The 20,521-nt window shown below is 38.3% G+C and overlaps 1 protein-coding gene across 1 annotated transcript in view; it reads right to left on the bottom strand.

Annotated features, from left to right (window-relative positions):
- Positions 1–13,932: 13,932 nt before the first annotated feature.
- Positions 13,933–20,521, bottom strand: part of LOC122693181 (protein SET-like) — a 65,197-nt gene continuing 58,608 nt past the window's right edge. Inside the window, exons 3-4 of the mRNA XM_043900753.1 lie at positions 15,969–16,048; positions 13,933–14,677 (exon numbers count right to left, since the gene is read on the bottom strand). Of these exons, the coding sequence (XP_043756688.1) occupies positions 13,933–14,677; positions 15,969–16,048 (825 nt within the window). The remainder of the gene's footprint in view (positions 14,678–15,968; positions 16,049–20,521) is intronic.

Here is a 20,521-nt window from a genome sequence, read left to right as displayed (position 1 = left end):
CAGAGATGTTACTTTGCTGCCAAAGGTCCTTCTAGTCAAAGCTATGGTTTTTTTCCAGTAGTCATGTATGGATGTGAAAGTTGCACCATAAAGGAAGCTGTGTGCCAAAGAACTGATGGTTTTGAACTGTGGTTTTGGAGAAGACTACTGAGAGTACCTTTACTGCAGGGAGATCAAAGCAGTCAGTCTTAAAGGAAGTCAGTCCTGAACATTTGTTGAAAAGGCTGATGCTGAAGCTGAAACTCCAGTATTTTGTCCACCTGATGGGAAGAACTGACTCACTGGAAAAGACCCTGATGCTGGGAAAGATTGAAGGCATGAGAAGTAGGGGACGACAGAGGATGAGATGGTGGGATGGCATCACTGACTCTATGTCATCGAGTCACTCGACTTGATGTCCCTCGACTTGAGCAAGCTTCCGGAGTTGGTTGTTGATAGGGAAGCCTGGTGTGCTGCAATCCATGGGGTCGCGAAGAGTCAGACATGACTGAGCAACTGAACTGAACTGAAGATGACAAATTTGTTTTCTATATCTGTCGAGCTGTTTTTCTGTTTTATATATAAATTTTATTATTTTTGATTCCAAATATAAGTGATATCATACACTATTTTGATTATTCTTTATATGATGCTAAGTACAGTTATGTACAATGTAACATTCTAAAAGTCAACAAGTGTTGATACTCATGAATTGGCCTCTCTTGTGTGGGTTTCTGATAAACATCATTTCAGCTATGATTAACATAGCTAGAAACGTTATAAACAGCTGTGAAACTATTACAACTCCCAATTAAATTGTGGCTCCAGATGTTCCGTACTCAGAACTACAGCTCTACAAGGTGGTTGGTGCATGAAACTGATTACATCAAAGCTGTCAGTTTTGAGACATCTTGTGAGTGTTTACACTAGGCTACCATTAGTTCTCACATACTTACAATGTAAGGTTCAATATAATTGTCATCATAGCTCAGATAACCCAGGAAAAAAGCAAAAGAAACATTTTAAAGGGATCTACCCTACACTGAGGCTCGCAAGGATTTTCAATAGAATGGGACGTGGTTGGAAGCAGCCTTTCAAGTCACCAGATATGTTTCCTGCACATTGCACCTTCCTTCCTGGTCAGCTGCTATCACGATTTCAGAAAATAAGCAAACCACTCATCAGAAAAAAGTTTGTCAGCATTCTGTTTTTATCTAAAAGAATATTCACCAGGATGTCCCTGGTGATCCAGGGGCTAAGCCTCCAAGCTCCCAGTGCAGGAGTTCAGTCCCTGCTGAGGAATGAGCTCCCACATGCCGCAGCTAGAAGATCCTGTGTGCAGAAAGTAAGACCTGGCACAGCAAATAAATAAATAAAAATGAATATAAAAAAAGAACATTCACTTACGGAATCTGTGAGGATATAGAAAACAATCTCACATATACCTTCCTTCAATGTCAGATGAGTGTGGGGTTGTTGACCAGAAATTTATATGACCTAAGAAGAGAACAATATTAATTGGCAAAGTTTTGACCAATATTTTTGTAAATATCAGTGGCTACACATTCTGACACTGATAGGTCCCAAAGTCCAGCCTCAAATTCAGAAAATTAATAAAGAGATCCAGATAAGAAGGTGTGTGCTTATTGGTGTTCACAGGGCACAGAGGGTTCTCTGCCTCATACTGTAAACGATGATTCCTCTTGTAAACAGAAGTCGAGTATGTATGGCATTTGTAAAGATCATTATTTTCCTGGATTCAGATTGCACAGTCACTAAAAATTGATATTTGCTATGTAAGAGCTATTTTTATGTTTCATGTTTTAATATTTATCTATTGGAAAAGCAAGACGAATCCTCATCATGAATTTCGATGATGTCAGAGTCTTGTTAACATCCACTGTTCTGCTAAAGGCTTGGATCCCCTTCCCTCTCCTCCCTCCTCTCCTCTCACTCCTCTGTGGTGTGAAAACTGGCCAGTAATTTAGGCTTCCTTCACTTTGGGCCTCATCTGTGCTCTGCGGTGGGGGTGGGTGTTGGAGATATTGGGGTGAGAGAGTAACTGGAGTACAGTAGGTATTTATCCTGTGTTTGAAAAGGAGAAATGTGCTGCCCTTCTAGAGATAAGTAATATAAGACTAGGAGTTGGGGTTTGTTAATAAAGGGACTTAGAAAACAACAGTTTTCTTGTTTTCAGTTTTTTCTTATAGCCCAAAGAAGGACATATTAAACAGGTTTAAATATGTCTTTTGTTTCTACTTCACAGAGAAATCTGACATCCTGACATATCCTCTATGCTGTGAGAAAAAAAAAAAAATCTGAACCATTAAAAAAAAAGAGAGAGAGATGACTTCCTCCATACATCATGGTCCCTGTCCCACTGATGCCCATCTGGAATAAGCAATAACCTATTAAGGGGGCAGATTCATAGCAGATCGAGGCAGTGACCCGAAGTAAATTGAGAAATGACACTCAGTGGAGCTGAGACAAAAGGGAGGTAGACTTGCTGTCATGATTTCTCTATCCAGTGAAACCAGAGAAAGCTCTGCTTCTCCTTCTGCACCCTGGACCAACATCACTGCTGGGACATGGACACAGCCCTGGGTGGAGGCTGTGAGGTATAGAAAAGCTGGGTGTTTCTAGAAATTAGAGCATTGTTTCTGGAAAGGAGAAGGTTGCAATTTTCTGTTATTTTCTATCTATATTCTTTTAGTAGTTAGTTAACTTAAAATGATCAATTTCTCCTTGCCAAGGTGGAATTCTTTATCTCACAGATCCATGCAGATGACTTTGGGGAAGAATGAGGAGCTTGGAATGGATTAATACAATTTTGATGACTCCTTTTTTGCTGGAAATGAAGTAATTTGTACTCTCCTAAGTTTCTGAAAGTCCCTTGGACTGCAAGGAGATCCAACCAGTCCATTCTAAAGGAGATCAGTCCTGGGTGTTCATTGGAAGGACTGATGTAGAAGCTGAAACTCCAATACTTTGGCCACCTAATGCGAAGAGCTGACTCATTGGAAAAGACCCTGATGCTGGGAGGGATTTGGGGCAGGAGGAGAATGGGATGATGGAAGATGAGATGGCTGGATGGCATCACCAACTCAATGGACATGGGTTTGAGTAAACTCCAGGAGTTGGTGATGGACAGGGAGGCCTGGTGTGCTGCAGTTCACGGGGTGGCAAAGGGTCAGACACGACTGAGCGGCTGAACTAAACTGAACTGAACTGAACTGAAGTTTCCAATAATCAGTCATAGAAAAAGAAATTTGCAGACTCATGCTAAGGGCTTTCCACTGCTCCTGCTTTCTTGACAGGCTGACCACATGTGTTTCACAGGTCACTTTCAGGAAGAACTCACACTATTTCTGATCATTTTCTCCATCCTGAGCTTTCCAAAATCACTTTGTATCAGTTCTCTGTTGCCACTGTAAAAGTTACCACAGGCTTAATGGTTTAGAAGAAACACATTTATCACCTTACAATTTCTATAGATTAAATGTCTGATCTGGGCCTTATTGTTGTTGGCAGCCATGTTCCTTTCTGAAGGCACTAAAGGGTAAGTCCTTTTCTTTGCCCTTTCCAGAGTCTAGAAAACCCACATTCCTTGGCTTGAGATCCCCTTTCTTGTCTTCAAAGCCTGCAATGGCTAGTTGAGTTCTTTTCACATTATGTAACTCCAACAATCTCTTCTGCCTTCCTTTATCATTACCTTTGTGATTATAGGGAACCCACCCAGGTGATCCAGGATAATCTCTCTGTTTAAAGTTCAGATGATTATCAACCTTGATTACACCTCCTTCCAAATTTAATTTCTTTTTGCTGTATAATCTAACATATTCACTGGTTTTGAGCATTAGGATATGAATATCATTAAGAGCAGAGACATTACTTTGTCAACAAAGGTCCATCTGGTCAAGGCTATGGCTTTTCCAGTGGTCATGTATGGATGTGAGAGTTGGACTGTGAAGAAAGCTGAGCGCCAAAAAATTGATGCTTTTGAACTGTGGTGTTGGAGAAGACTCTTGAGAGTCCCTTGGACTGCAAGGAGATTCAACCAGTCCATCCTAAAGGAGATCAGTCCTGGGTGTTCATTGGAAGAACTGATGCTGAAGCTGAAACTCCAGTACTTTGGTCACCTCATGTGAAGAGTTGACTCATTGGAAAAGACCCTGATGCTGGGAGGGGTTGGGGTCAGGAGGAGAAGGGGATGACAGAGGATGAGATGGCTGGATGGCATCACCGATTCGATGGACATGAGTTTGAGTAAACTTCGGGAGCTGGTGATGGACAGGGAGGCCTGGCGTGCTGCGATTCACGGGGTCACAAAGAGTTGGACACGACTGAGCGACTGAACTGAACTGAAGATTTGACTCTTCTGTCTGCCACATGTCCTATTGTCCTTACCTCTTTCCCTGGCCACAAATGCACATATTCAGTGCTTGCAGGGTAACTTAACCAAGAGGTCTCACCAGTTGCTTGAATTTAACTCATGTTCTTTCTCAGGAAAAACTTTTCTTCATCAAGATTTTCTTTTGTTAATAATTGCTGTCTTACTTGGCACTATCCTGGTGGATCAGATAGTAAAGAATTCTGCCCGCAGTGCAGGAGACCTGGGTTTGATCCCTGGGTCAGGAAGATCCCCGGGAGAAGGGTAATGGCTCAGTTCAGTTCAGTCCCTCAGTTGTGTCTAACTCTTTGCAACCCCATGAACAGCAGCACACCAGGCCTCCCTGTCCATCACCAACTCCTGGAGTTTACTCAAACTCATGCCCATCGAGTCAGTGATGCCATCCAGCCATCTCATCCTCTGTTGTCCCCTTCTCCTCCTGCCCTCAATCTTTCCCAGAATCAGGGTCTTTTCAAATAAGTCAGCTCTTCGCATCATGTGGCCAAAGTATTTGGAATTCACCTTCAATATCAGTCCTTCCAATGAACACCCAGGACTGATCTCCTTTAGGATGGACTGGTTGGATCTCCTTGCAGTCCAAGGGACTCTCAAGAGTCTTCTCTAACACCACAGTTCAAAAGCATCAATTCTTTGGTGCTCAGGTTTCTTTATAGTCCAACTCTCACATCCATACATGACCACTGGAAAAACCATAGACTTGACTAGACAGACCTTTGTTGACAAAGTAATATCTCTGGTTTTTAATATGCTGTCTAGGTTGGCCATAACTTTCCTTCCAAGGAGTATGTGTCTTTTAATTTCATGGCTGCAGTCACCATCTGCAGTGATTTTGGAGCCCAGAAAAATAAAGTCAGCCACTGCTTCCAGTTTCCCCATCTATTTGCCATGAAGTGGTTGGACTGGATGTCATCATAGTTTTCTGAATGTTGAGCTTTAATCCCACTTTTTCACTCTCCTCTTTCACTTTCTTTTTTTTTTTTTTTAAAGAGCTATACCTTTTAAAAGTTTTATTTGAAAATGATCCTAACTTAAAAATCTCCTGGATTCATCATTGTGGTTCATAATGTAATAGTTATAGTACTAGGTCCTAAAATCTCTGATCATAAGTCTATTCCTACAGAGACAGAGTTTTCTTTTATAGCTTTTTTTTTTTTTTTTTGGTTCTATTAATTTTTTTTTTTTTGTCATACATTGATATGAATCAGCCATAGATTTACACGTATTCCCCATCCCGATCCCCCCTCCCACCTCCCTCTCCACCCGATTCCTCTGGGTCTTCCCAGTGCACCAGGCCCGAGCACTTGTCTCTTTCACTTTCATCAAGAGGCTCTTGATGATCTCCAGGAAGATCCCCTGGAGAAGGGTAATGACTACCCACTCCAATATTCTTGTTTAGAGAATTCCATGGACAGAGGAGCCAGATGGCTACAGTTTATGGGGTCTCAAAGCATCAGACATGGCTGAGCAACTAACACATTCTCTTATTCACTTGGTCTGAAATTTCAGAATTATGGTAGAGTACTTTTTTTTTTCTCCATTTCCATCAAAATCAAGTGTAAAATCAGTTTTGTATAATTCTGTAATGTTTCTGAAGTCTCTGTTTATTTCAAGCCCAATTGTTAGTACTAGAGTTTGGATCCTCATTATATCTCAACCAAATTTAATTAACTGTTAACACATTTCCCAGTCTTTAACCCTGCTCTCCACATTCCAGTTTAACCTATACCTGCTTCTGGAGTGGGCTCTAGGCAATTCTGGTCATGCCACTCTCTAATTATCTTTCTTAGAAGTCTTTAGTGGCATCCATTCCATATGATAGTCACATATTTCTGCAATATGGTCACAGGTCACAATCAACATTCTGCAACATTTGGATTCTCATTTAATCCTCAAAACAACAGTGTTAGGTGGGACTTTACAAAACCACTTAAAGCCAAGAGAGATTATTGATCTTGATCAAGGTCATCCAGTATGTAAATAGCATAATTGAGACTTGACTGTCTTCTCCCAGGTTCATTGCTGTTTGCATAACCATCTTGATAACTTTATTTCCTGCTACTCCTCTAACATGCAGACTATGATGGGCTTTCAGTCTTCCCCAATCTTTAACAAGTTCTCAGTTTTTTGTTGTTGCTTAAGATATCTAGTCTTTGTAAATTCATGTGTCCTCAAACCATCCCTGCTTACAAAAATTAAATCCAACCTTAAGGCCTATTTTAAAAGTTGTGATCTTCCTAAAGCCTTTGCCATCGCTCATTACTTTGATCTTTCTTGCCATATTGTTTTGCCAAAACTTATTGAGACTTGTATTAAAGCTATTTGGCCCCTTGACTTAAACCATAATCTGCTTGTTGGCATGCAGTCTAGAGGTTAGTACATGTGTTACCAAGCCCAGGCTTGCACTGCTCACTGCACGCAGATCAATATACAGAGAGATGAAACGATCGGGCAAAGAATAGAGACTTTATTCAGAAAGCCAGCAGAAATAGAAGATGATGGACTAGTGTCCCAAAGAACCATTTTACCAGAGTTAGAATTCAAGCTTCTTTTGTACCAAAAGGAAAGGGGCTCCAGTTGGTCGTTGCAGACCTCCTGGTGCTGACCAGCCCCCAGAAGGAATGTGATAATCCTTTGTTCTTGCGGCTTTCCTGTTAGGTCTGGTCACTGTGTTCCTGCAAACTCTCACCAAGGCAAGTGTTATTTTCTGTCCTCCAGATTTTTATCTATATGTGAATGAAAAGTGTTATGGCTTAAAGGTCAAGCCTGGGAGGCAGAGCCTTGAGAAAAGGCTATTATGTGTATCTTAAGCTATAGGGAACATTCCTTTACTGTTTGACTAGACGAAGCTGCAGACCCAGCATGACTAAGCACAGGCAAAGGAGCACTGAGGTTAGAGCTGGTCAAGTTTGTTCTTCTCCATTAGACATGGACTTTGGAGCCAGACTTCCTGGATTTAAATTCTGACTTTGCTCTTATTCATTGTGTGACCTTCAAAACATTAATCAGTATTTCTGTGCCTATCAGTAAAATGGGGTCAATTATTGGTGCGTATTCTATAGACTGGTATGAGGATCGAGTGAATTTATATTCATAAGCCTAATAGAATTATCTGTCTCAAAGTAAGCACTTAATAATTTAGCTTAATATCGTGGTTATTACCTTCTTAAGTTTTGTATTATATGCTTCTTCAACACATAGATGCAGATACAATGTAAATAAAAATTACATAATTAGATCCTTTATCTTGATTTCTCTACAGCAAACTTTTGTACTCCAATATTCTCAAAACAATCACTGCCTGCCTTTCGGATCAGCTCCCTTTTCTGTGGCACAACTACAATTGAGTTTTATGATGCTGATGGAGATACAAAAGCACATGTCAGAGAGGGTGTGGAGAAAAGGGAACCCTCTTACACTGTTGGTGGGAATGCAAACTAGTACAGCCACTATGGAAAACAGTGTGGAGATTCCTTAAAAAACTGGAAATAGAACTGCCATATGACCCAGCAATCCCACTTCTGGGCATACACACTGAGGAAACCAGATCTGAAAGAGATACGTGCACCCCAATGTTCATTGCAGCACTGTTTATAATAGCCAGGACGTGGAAGCAACCTACATGCCCATCAGCAGATGAATGGATAAGGAAGCTGTGGTACATATACACCATGGAATATTACTCAGCTATTAAAAAGAATTCATTTGAATCAGTTCTAATGAGATGGATGAAACTGGAGCCCATTATACAGAGTGAAGTAAGCCAGAAAGATAAAGAACATTACAGCATACTAACACATATATATGGAATTTAGAAAGATGGTAACGGCAACCCTATATGCAAAACAGAAAAAGAGACACAGAAGTACAGAACAGACTTTTGAACTCTGTGGGAGAAGGTGAGGGTGGGATGTTTTGAAAGAACAGCATGTATATTATCTATGGTGAAACAGATCACCAGCCCAGGTGGGATGCATGAGACAAGTGCTCGGGCCTGGTGCACTGGGAAGACCCAGAGGAATCGGGTGGAGAGGGAGGTGGGAGGGGGGATCGGGATGGGGAATACGTGTAACTCTAAGGCTGATTCATATCAATGTATGACAAAACCCACTGAAATGTTGTGAAGTAATTAGCCTCCAACTAATTAAAAAAAAAAAAAAAAAGCACATGTCATTTTTTTTGCATATGATACCAAGGTAGAAAGAGTTACCAATACGATAGAAAAATCAATCGTTTCAAAATTTTCATTAAATAAGAATGCTGATCAGAATCTAATAAGATTTTTATAAGGTAATTCAAATCTTACAATTTTTATTCTGTAAAATTTTATTCAATTTCTATCCCAAATTATATATACATTTCTTTTTTCTTGGGAGTGGTTTTGATCACTGCCTCCTGTACCATGCCATGAACCTCCATCCATAGTTCTTCAGGCATTCTGTCTATCAGGTTTAATCCTTTGAATGTATTTGTCAACTTCACTGTATAATTGTAAGAGGTTTGATTTAGGTCATACCTGAATGATCCACTGGTTTTTTCTACCTTCTTCAGTTCAAGTCTGAATTTTGCAACAAGGAGTTCATGATCTGCATCACAGTCTGTTCCCAGTCTTGTCTTTGCTGACTCTATAGAACTTCTCCATCTTCAATTGCAAAGAACATAATCAATCTGATTTCAGTATTGGCCATCTGGTGATGCCCATGTGTAGAGTCATCTCTTGTGTTGGTGGAAGAGGGTGTTTGATATGACCAGTGCATTCTCTTGGCAAAACTCTATTAGCCTTTTCCCTGCTTCGTTCTGTACTCCAAGGCCAAATTTGCCTGTTACTCCAGGTAGTTCTTCGCTTCCTACTTCTGCATTCCAGTTCCCTATAATGAAAAGGACGTTTTTTTGGGTGTTAGTATAAAAGGTCTTGGAGGTAATCATAGAACCATTCAACTTCAGTTTCTTCAGCATTAGTGGTCAGTGCATAGACTTGGATTACTGTGATATTGAATGGTTTGCTTGGAAACGAACATAGATCATTCTGTCATTTTTGAGATTGCAATAAAGTACTGCATTTCAGATTCTTTTGTTGACTATGAGGGCTACTTCATTTCCTCTAGGAGATTCTTGTCTACAGTAGCAGATACAAGAAAAGAAATGGAAAAAGGCGAAATGATTGTCTGAGGAGAATAGCTGAGAAAAGAAGAGAAGCGGGAGGTAAAGGAAAAAAGGAAAGATATACACATGTTATTACAGAGTTCCAAAGAATAACAAGGAGAGATAAGAAAGCCTTCCTCAATGGTCAATGCAAAGAAATAGAGGAAAACAATAGAATGGGAAAGAGTAGAGATCTCTTCAAGAAAATTAAAAATACCAAGGGAATATTTCTTGCAAAGACAGACTCAATAAAGGGACAGAAATGGTATGGACCTAACAGAAGCAGAAGATATTAAGAAGAGGTGGCAAGAATACACAGAAGAACTATACAAAAAAAGATTTTCACGACCCAGATAACCATGATGGTGTGATCGCTCACCTAGAGCCAGACATCCTGGAGTCCAAAGTCAGGTGGGCCTTAGGAAGTATCACTATGAACAAAGCTAGTGGAGGTGATGGAATTCCAGCTGAACTCTGTCAACCCCTAAAAGATGATGCTGTGCAAGTGCTGCACTCAATATGTTGGAAAATTTGGAAAACTTAGCAGTGGTCATAGGACTGGGAAATGTCAGTTTTCATTCCAATCCCAAAGAAAGGCAATGCCAAAGAATTTTCAAACTACTGCACAATTGCACTTATCTTACACACTAGCAAAGTAATGCTTACAATTCTCCAAGAGAGGCTTCAATGGTGCATGAACTGTGAAATTTCAGGTCTTCAAGTTGGATTTAGAAGAGGCGCAGGAACCAGAGATTAAATTGTGAACATCTGTTGGATCATCAAAATAGAAAGACAGTTCTATAAAAAATCTCTACTTCTGATTTATTGACTATGCCAAAGCTTTGATGGTATTCATCACAACAAACTGTGGAAAATTCTTCACGAGATGGGAGTACCAGACCACCTTACTTGCCTGCTGAGAAATGTGTATCCAGGTCAAGAAGCAACAGTTAGAACTGGACATGGAACAATGGACTGGTTTCAAATTGGGAAGGGAAGGAGTATTTTAAGACTGTATATTGTCACCCTGCTCATTTAACTTCTATACAGAATACATCATGCAAAATGCCAGGTAGGAAGAAACACAAGCTATAATGAAGATTGCTGGGAGAAATATCAATAACCTCAGATATGCAGATGTCACCACTCTTATGGTAGAGAGCAAAGAGGAACTAAAGAACCCCTTGATGAGACTGAAAGAGGAGAGTGAAAAAGTTGGCTTAAAACTCAGCATTCAAGAAACGAAGATCATAGCATCCAGTCCTATCACTTATGGCAAAGAGATGGGGAAACAATGGAAACAGTGACAGACTTTATTTTCTTGGGCTCTGAAATCACTGCAGATGGTTACTGCAGCCATGAATTAAAAGACACTTGCTCTTTGGAAGAAAAGCTATGACCAACCTAGACAACATATTAAAAAGCAGAAGGTCCTTCTAGTTAAAATGGTTTTTCCAGTAGTCATGTATGAATGTGAAAATTCAACCATAAAGAAAGCTGTGCACTGAAGAACTGATGCTTTTGAACTGTGGTTTTGGAGAAGACTATCAAAAGTCTCTTGGACTGCAAGGAGATCAAGCCAGTCTATTCTAAAGAAGTCAGTCCTGATTATTCATTGGAAGGACTGATGCTGAAGCTGAAGCTCCCATATTTTGACCACCTGATGTGAAGGACTGACTCATTCTGGAAAAGACCCTGATGCTGGGAAAGACTGAAGGCAGGACGAGAAGGGGACAACAGAGGATGAAATGGTTGGATAGCATTACGGACTCGATGGTCATGAGTTTGAGCAAGCTTCAGGATTGGGAAGCCTGGCATGCTATAGTCCATAGGTTTGTAAAGAGTCAAACACAACTGAGCAACTGAACTGACCTCAGTTTTCTCATCTGTAAAATAGTAATTTCAAGATTATAGTCAGATGCTCTTTATTAGTATCTGAAGAAGTTTTGGCTCTAGAGGAAGGGTGGAAAAATCAGCAAGATGTAGAGATAAGGTCCTGGCTTTGAATTAGACATGAATCACAATGCTAGTTACATCTCTACTGGCTTCACATAAATTTTTCAACCTAAATCTCTTTCCATATGTATAATTATCTCATTTTCACTAAGGGCTAAATAAATGATATTATATGTGAAATACCAAATGTGGTGATTGGCACATAGAAATAACTAGAACTTCTAAACACAATTTTAATGTTACCATCAAGGTATAAAAAATGAGAAACAAATAAATGTTTGCATTAATGTTTTTAGAGTAGAGAAAATGGACTTGACCCTTTTGGTTATAGGACCCATGATATATTTAGTACCGAGGAAGGAAGTGATGACTTTTCCTGCTAAATGGATGGGGAGGGAAGGGGGAGGGGGGTTCAGGATGGGGAGCACATGTACACCCATGACTGATTCATGTCAATGTATGGCAAAAACCACTACAATATTGTAAAGTAATTAGCCTCCAATTAAAATAAATAAATAAATTTTAAAAAATGGAAGCTGTGAAGAAAAAACAAGATAACTTAACTCCATTTGGGCAACATAAATCTGGAAACAGCATATAATGGTTCAGCTTTTCAATGTTTGACACAAAAGCCATTCATTCAGCCTGGAAATGTCTGGTTATTTCACCCAGAACTCACTGTTAAGATCATGCCATTACAATTAGTCATCTTTGGGGAGGAAATCTCACCAGATGATACAGTTAGACCCAATTTGTACAAGTACCAAACACTTGGAACATATTAAAAATGACATTTCCACTTATTTTATAACATAAATGTTTGTCTTCTGGCATTTCTCAAATGTGAGCATTTGAAGGGAGTGTTGAAACAACTTTTCAGGATGGAAGGTTAATGATAAAGAAATGACACAGGTTACACAGTGTATGAAAGCCACATTTTAACAATTACTTTTTGACATCTCAAACAGTGACTTGCCCCTTACTGCAGTCATTTCCAAATACCAATCTTTCTACCTGAATGAGGCAGAAAGAAAGAAATCAAAGTCTACAGTATCTTGACTAATCTTTAAAGGTATGTAATTACTGCTACCAAATTTAAAAAACTCAACAAAAGTGAGTTCAGTCAAAAGGTCCAGGAAGTGTCTACTCAGGGCCAGGTTTTAGGGAAACCATGTTGAACTAGACACATGGCTATAGTGACTTACAGTTTAATTGTAATTTCTCACACTAAGATGTGCTAATTAACAAGATAAAGGTAATAAATAACTTAAAGTTACACAGGAGAGGAATATTAAAGGACTATCTGTGATTAGATTTGGTTTCCAATATGTGTTCCCAGTGCATGTTGATGATCTACTTCTAACACCTGCCATGCTCTATTTTAGAGGTTTCTCAAGCCCACCCTATCTGTCCACAGTCGGGTTGGAGAAATGATCCCTCAGGAAATGTTCTCAGTCAAAGAGGGAGAAAACATGGAAAATGAGTAGCCCAGCTAATTTGTTTTGTGTGTGTGTGTGTGTGCCTGCACACGTGTGTGCATGCATACACATTTTGTTTTATTGTAACAAAGCAACTTGTACACTTTTAATGTTTAAAACTGAGCATCATCTTTCTTTTCCAGTGAAACAAAAAGAAAACTTTATAAACAAACAGGATCAAAATTACAGTAGAGAATGTCAACTGCAAATAAGATCCTACAGGCTCTGCTGATTCTCCCATTGAGTGTCAGGGCTCAAGTCATCATTAGGAAAGAATTTTATTTTAAAAGTATCATCTTAAACTGCAGGGATGTCCATTAAACACCACAATCAAACATGCCAAATGAGAAGCCATGTTGTCAAAATGCCCACTTAACCCACTCAAACGTCTCAAACCGACCATTTGCTGACCTTCTATAACCCCAGTTTCGTTGTTTTTTTTTTTTTTTTTTTCTCTTTTTAAACAAGAGAAAGTAGACAGATACATGTTGGTAAATGCTAACTGTCCAGATTCACATAGAGACACAGTATCTTAAGACACAGATAACACCGTGTCTTATCTCTGAGCACAATATATAGAGAAAGGAGGGGAAAAGCTAGAATTTCACACATTACTGCATAGGGCCTAACACCCTCCCGTTTCCAGCAGGGCTAAAGGAGCAGGAGGTTTCTCTCTTTTTTCCCCCCACAGAGCATGGTGGTGTTGATCCCATAAATTTTTGTTGAGACAGGAAGGGATAAAAATGAATTTGGAAAAGGAAGGGGTAGAGATTCTTTTCCCACTGAATTCTGCTGAAGATATTTCCCCCCAAAATAAGTTGTGAACCATGGTATAAAGGAGAAAAGAGACATCAAAAACATGGCAACTGAGCACAAGAGAAGGGGAGGGGGGAGACTGCAACTTGCTCCCAGGGACTGGAGAGAATTTTAAAAGGTTGGAATCCATCAATGTTCCATCAGTCATCTTCTTCACCCTTCCTCATCCTCATCCCCTTCTTCATCAATATCTTCCAATCCTTCTTCCTCTTCATTGGCATCATCATCTTCTTCTCCTTCCCCTTCCTCATTATCCATGTCAGGAACCAAGCAGTACTGTAACAGATTTGGCCAAATATCATCTTTGATGATCTTTCCTAACTCATCTGCAGCTGCATCAGAATGATCAGTAAACCAGGTGAAGAAGCTTTCTGGTTCCTCATGCTGTCTCTTCCTGCTGGCTTGATTCTGTGTTTGACTTGATCGTTTCATCAAATCCTTTCCAAGTTTCCATTTGATTTCAGTGGACTTTGAAGATAGATCACCACTCTTATTCAGATGAAATTCTTTGGAGAGAAGTTTATTTTTGAAGTAAGGGTTTTCATCAAAATAAAAATCAATTCTGTAACCTGATTTAATGTCTTCAAATTCTGTCTCTTCAACTCTTGTCAAATAATGCAGCACCTCTTCATCCTCTTCCCCAAGCAGTGCAGACACTTGTGGATGTTTAACATATGTTGTTACCCCCAAATTTGGGATTTTGACAGTCAATTTCGACCTCTTCTGAAAAAATGGTTGGCAGAGTTTGTTATATTTCTGTTCTACTTTAAAAATCTCTTCACTGGCTTGTTCATTAAGTCTGTCTATTTCATTTTGTACTTTATCAATATGTTCGATTGCTTCTTGCTGTTCTTTTTCTTCCTTTGGCAAGTTTGAAGAAGCAGATGCCTCACCTGGCCTGGAGGCAAGAGTCAGCTACATTGTTTGCAGTTTCTTAGCTTGGAGTGGAAGTGAAAACTGGTGTTTGGGGGCCATGCTGGGAAAAAAGCCAAGAGCCCTCCCAGGGGAAGAGAAAGTTACTGCAAGCTCAGAGAACTCTAATTTGCTTTTTATATGGGACTGTTCTCAGATGTACTCTATGTTATATCCCAAAAGTTCCCAGTGGAATTGAGTTCCCACTGCCTATAGTGGTAACATGTTCACTAAGATACTGTTTCACCTTTCTTTCCTTCTGTTTCACCCACTTTTCTACCATTTCTTTTGAGATTATCTCCAAGATAAACCTCTTGAAATCAAGTCCTTGTCTAGAGTCTACATTATGGAAGACTAAACTAAGCCTTCTTAGGGAAAAGAATAAGTAGATTATTCCAAAGAAAGTGAAAAGCATGCCTAGAAGCCTAGAGGTAAGAGAATGCACAGCATGGTTGAGAAACTTGCAGTACATCTTGATTGTTGTGTACTAAGGAAGAGTAGCTAGAGTTGAAGCCAGAATGGTAAAGTAGGACAGTACCTGAAAATTCTAAATTGTGTGAAGTTTGGGCTTCATATTAAAAGAATCAGGAGATGTCTAGGAGGAGGAGTTGCACGGAAATTGGGAGGAGGATGGGACTATGAGAGAATTAGTAATTGGAGTTGACAGTGCTTGACAGGGTGTCATGGAGAGCAGAATCCAACATAACATATGGGATTTTAACTCAGATATAGGATAGATTACCATATTATACAAATCTTGGGGGAGCACCTTTAAGTTGAATTTTATATTAACTGTCCTCCTTGCTTACTGCAAAATGAATAATGGCCTCTGGAGTTCTTCAGTGGCCATGCTATGTAAGGTTGAACTAAAGAATATGCGATCAGCTTAGGGAGGCCAGAGATGAGTTAATTTTTATATGTGCTGAATGTAAGATTCCTGTGGAGATTTTAGTAGCTGAATTGATCTGGTACTCAGGAGACAGGCTTCAGCTGAAGACCAAGATTCATAAATAATCAGCAAATGTATTGAGGGCATACGGATAGTAAGATCAGGGAGACTTAGAGGAGAATTCTGAGGAACCTGACATTTAAGATTTTTTAAAACACTGAAATTTTCAAAAAAAATGCAAACTATAGTAAGAAGGAATATCCAACATGTAGAAGAAAACCCAGCGTGTGACTGCACTGAAATAAAAAGAAAGGAATGCTATAGGAGGTACAAATGATCAGCAATGTCAAATACTGCCTAAAGTCAGGAAAGATACAGACAGAAATACCTGTTCAATTGAGTAAATGGCTCAGCAAGAACATTTTGCCAAACATTTGACATGGCTGCCAGATCGCTGAGACTTGAGTGCTGAGACAGAGATAAAAAAGTAAACGTAGCTTGTATTCAGTCTTCTCAGGAAGTTTGGCTTAACTAATAATGTTTAGAATTATAATATCCAAGACTTATTAAGTAGCTTATCTTCCAGGCATTTACAAATGTATATATATATATTCAGTCTATCTTATGTGGTATTACAGAGGAGGAAATCACAGTCAGTTAAATGAGTTGCTAAAAACATTACATTAATTGTAACTAACTAATAAGTGGCAGATCTGGGATACACACAGAGATAATCTGTCTCTAGAGTCTCTCTATGAGCAAGAGGAAAGAAATAATATAGTATCACTGACTCAAGGGACATGAATTGAGCAAACTCTGGGAGATAGCAGAGGACAGAGAAGCTTGGCATGCTACAGTCCATGGGGTGTCAAATAGCTAGACACAACTCAAGACTGAACCAAAACAGCAAAGAGGGACCTGGGATTAAAAGGGACTTCTGAGAAGAGAGGCTTGAATATATTTAGATTCTAACAAAAAAAGCCACTAGAGGGAGAATCTTTGAAGAGACAGAGATAGTGAGAATACATTTCACAAACTTGGGCAGAAGGGACACATTTCTTTGTTGCAGGAGAGATGGGCAGGATGAGTGCTATTATTGGTCTGTTTGGTGGTAGGAATTGAAAAATATCAGTTGATGACTGTCATTCAAAGAAGGATGTTGATTAAGAATGAGATAGTGAGTGAAAGAGTCAGTTATAAGAAGAAAGTGAATATATTTGACATAGTTTCTGTGGTAAATGGGAAAGGAACAAAACATAAGAAACGCTGGTGTGATGTGGTAAATTGAAGTCTCATGGGAAGCTGTGAATCATAAATTTCAGTGTCACTAATCTGAGTAAGGTGCTATTTCTGTCCAACGCTTAGCAGCCTACAACAGAGAAGATGAATAGATGGAAGCTAAGTGTCATGTTTTATTTTGTTTTGTTTTGGTACAGTAGGGTGCAAGGAGTCAAGTAAATGTGATTGCTGAGGGTTTTGGCAAGAATGTTGTTGAAATGGAATCTGATGCACAGTAAAAGAAATTAACTCAGAAGGAAATGATAGGGAGACAGTTGATATAAATATGTACACATTAGAGGTCCTACAGAAGTCAAATGACTGAAGATCTGGGAGCAACTGAGTAAAAGAATACAGTCTATTTTGAAGACATAGTTGTCTGAATTTATCATTGAAGACGTAAAATATATTTCAAGTGATGACAAAATCCAGAGGGTAACTATAAAAAAGAGTCATAGACCTGAAGAAGAATAAAAAGCCTTTAAAGAGAAACATATCAAAGAACTGAGGATGTTTTATGTCACTAGATGGATGTTGATATCTTTAAAGATATTAATAACACAGGAGATAAACCAGAAGTCTATAAACTAGGAGTTAAATCTTTCAATAAGTGAACATTTAAGACTAGGAAAACATTTATTGACTATTATAAGGAGGTGCTATGTGTAATAAAATGGCTCAAACATAAAAGGAACAGGGGATTTTATATTTTACAAAGATCCTGAGATAAATAAGGTGAAAGAGTAGCTTTAGGACTTCTCTAATCCATGACCAAGTTCCTAGTTTCAGATAAGTTCTCCCACTAAAAAAAAAAAAAAAAAAAAAGAAAAAGAAATCTGGGAAAACTATATGAAGCAACTGGTTTCAGACACTGAGCAATAGACAGTATACATCTGTGATTCCAGACACAAGAAAAACACATGGGATTAGGCCTACAATTGCATTGATTTTTCTGCTTGGAGGAGCTTTTGAACCTCAGTGCAGGGAAGTGGAGCCTATATTAAGCAGAATATTTTGCTAAGCTAAGAAGATAGAGATGAGAATTTGGAGTTACTAAGAAGATATCTAGCTTTCAGGCAGAAAGGAGGAAGCTGCACAGAGAAGGGGATCCAGAAATCTCCATAGGAATTGTCTTGATTATTCCATGAAATGTTAAGCAATTAATGTTCAGGATGATTCTCTATCTATAGATTTTGCAAATAATAGATAAGGGGGAGCTATGAGATGAACTAAGATTCTAAGTTGAACTGAGAGTCCAACTAAGACATTGGAGTTCTAAGAAACCCGAAAAATAAAACCAAAAAATGGAGTTGATGTGCTAATAAAGTAATTCTCTAACAAATCAAAACAAGGCAACAAAGTCTATATTATCAACAATATAGCATATGCAATGTGCATCAAATGATAAAATATTACCAGACATGTGAAGAAGCAAGGAGATATGATTCAAAATCAGAACAAAACATTGATGGGAACATACAGCAAGGTGACAGAGATCTTGCAATTATGACAAAGACTTCAGATAGATCATAGATATGTTCTTAAATTTTATAGAAATATATGAACATAGTACAGAGATGAGAGGATATCAGTAAAGAACTGGAAATCCTTAACCTGAAAACTATAAAATCTAAAATGAAAAGTTTAGTGGGTGAGTTTAACAAGTGGAAAACCCAGGAAGTAAAGATTGTTAAGCTTCAAAAACTTGAAGACAGAATAATGTTAATAGAAACTATCCAAACTGAAGCATAGAAAGAGAAAAGGTTGAAAAATCGTTAGTGAATTATGAGACAATATCAGGTAATATAATATATACACAGTATAATTGGGATTACAGATTACAGAATAAAAGAGAGAGGTTGGAACAGAAAGCTATTTTAGGAAATAATGGCAAAAAATTTTTATAATTATTACAAAAAATGTCAACTCTCAAAACTGCGAGTCTGATCATGCCATCTTGGCTAATTTTCTCTTTCCCCACAAGAACCAAAAAAAAAAAGAGAAAATTTGAAAGCAACAGAGCAAAAAAGATTATTAACATTCCTGGGGGAATGGTTTCTCATCAAAATATAAGCCATGAGACAATGGGCCATGGCTTTTTCTTCAATGTTGAAAGGAAAAAAAAAAAATCTCAGACTAGAATTTTAAGCACAGGATTGTTATTGTTTAAAAATAGAAGTCAAATAAAGGCATTTTCAGATGAAAGTTATGAGAATTCATTACCAGCATACTTGTACTGTGTGTGTGTATGTGTGTGTTAGTTGCTCAGTCGTGTCCAAATCTTTGTAACCCCGTGAACTGTAGCCCGCCAGGCTCTTCTGTCCATGGAATTCTCCAGGCAAGAATACTGGAGTGGGTTACCATTCCCTTCCCTGGGGATCTTCCCAACCCAGGGATCAAACCTGGGTCTCCAGAATTGCAGGCAGACTCTTTACCATTTGAGCCAGCGGGAAAGCCCAGCTGTATTGTAAGAAATGGTAAAGGGTGCCCTTGGTGTTGGTGAAACATGATTTGCACAAAGGAAAGAAGAAAGGCAGACTGGTAAATACATAATAGATTATAAAAGGTTTTTTTTTTTTTTTTTTTTTTTTTACTTTTTAAATTACTTAAATAAGGGATACTTACTTAAAGTGAAAATAATAATGTGAGGTTTGATTTAAAACACATGTGTAGGTTGAATGCATTTCAAAGTAGCACAAAATATGGTGTGGGAGTATTAAATTTAATTATCAATATATTGCTGCAATATTCAAAAATTTCAAGTGAAATGCCATTAGTTTGTAGTGGACAATAATAATTCAAAATAACATGTTGTCATCTTCAGAGCAAACAGGGACAAAACTGTAAGTCAGAGTAATAAAATGGAAACTAAAATAAAGGTATACATTCAAAAAGAAGGCAGGAAAAGAGGAAGCATGGAACAAAAACTAGAAATAGCTCAAACATAAAACAGTTGGCAAAACAGTAGTCTTATGGTCAACCACAAACTATATTCATTGTAATTAGATAAAGCTGCCTAATTAAAACACAGAGATTATCAGATTGTATAACAAAGCAAGATCCAACTAATTACACGCTGTTTACAAAAGATGGCCATTACATACAATACCACAGATAGTTTAAAAAGATAGGAAAATATCATAAAAATGCTAATCATAAACATAGTGTCTATTGACATTGAGAATATAGACTTCAAGCATGAAGTATTGTCAGAAGTAAACATTAGCATTTCATAGCACTGAAACTTTATGCTGTCAATTCACCAGGAAGACAAAATAATTATAAATGTGTATATATCTAAAAATACACCTTCACTATATATGAAGTAAAAACTAACATGAGCAAAGAAAGGGAGAAACATTAATAAATATATAGTTGGAAATGTTAGCACTCCCAATAAATGATAAAACAGATGAAAAAATCTGATAAGGATATAGACTATTCAAACATTTTCAGCCAACTAAATTTTTTTAACATTTATAGAATACAATAATAACCAACAGCTGCAGAATACCAGTGTACATGGTACATGAAACAAAATAAGACCATATGTTGAACTAGACAAGGCAGCTTTGGCTTGAGAGGTTTCAGTCTAAGTGACAAGCTTTATGGAGCGCCAAGTTTCACATACAACAAACAGTGTGAATGTGCTATTATTCTGGG

This window comes from Cervus elaphus, chromosome 5 (genome assembly GCF_910594005.1).
Source record: "Cervus elaphus chromosome 5, mCerEla1.1, whole genome shotgun sequence".
Lineage (NCBI taxonomy): Eukaryota > Metazoa > Chordata > Mammalia > Artiodactyla > Cervidae > Cervus > Cervus elaphus.
Note: the sequence above shows the minus strand (reverse complement) of the source record. Positions and strands in the feature narration are given on the sequence as shown.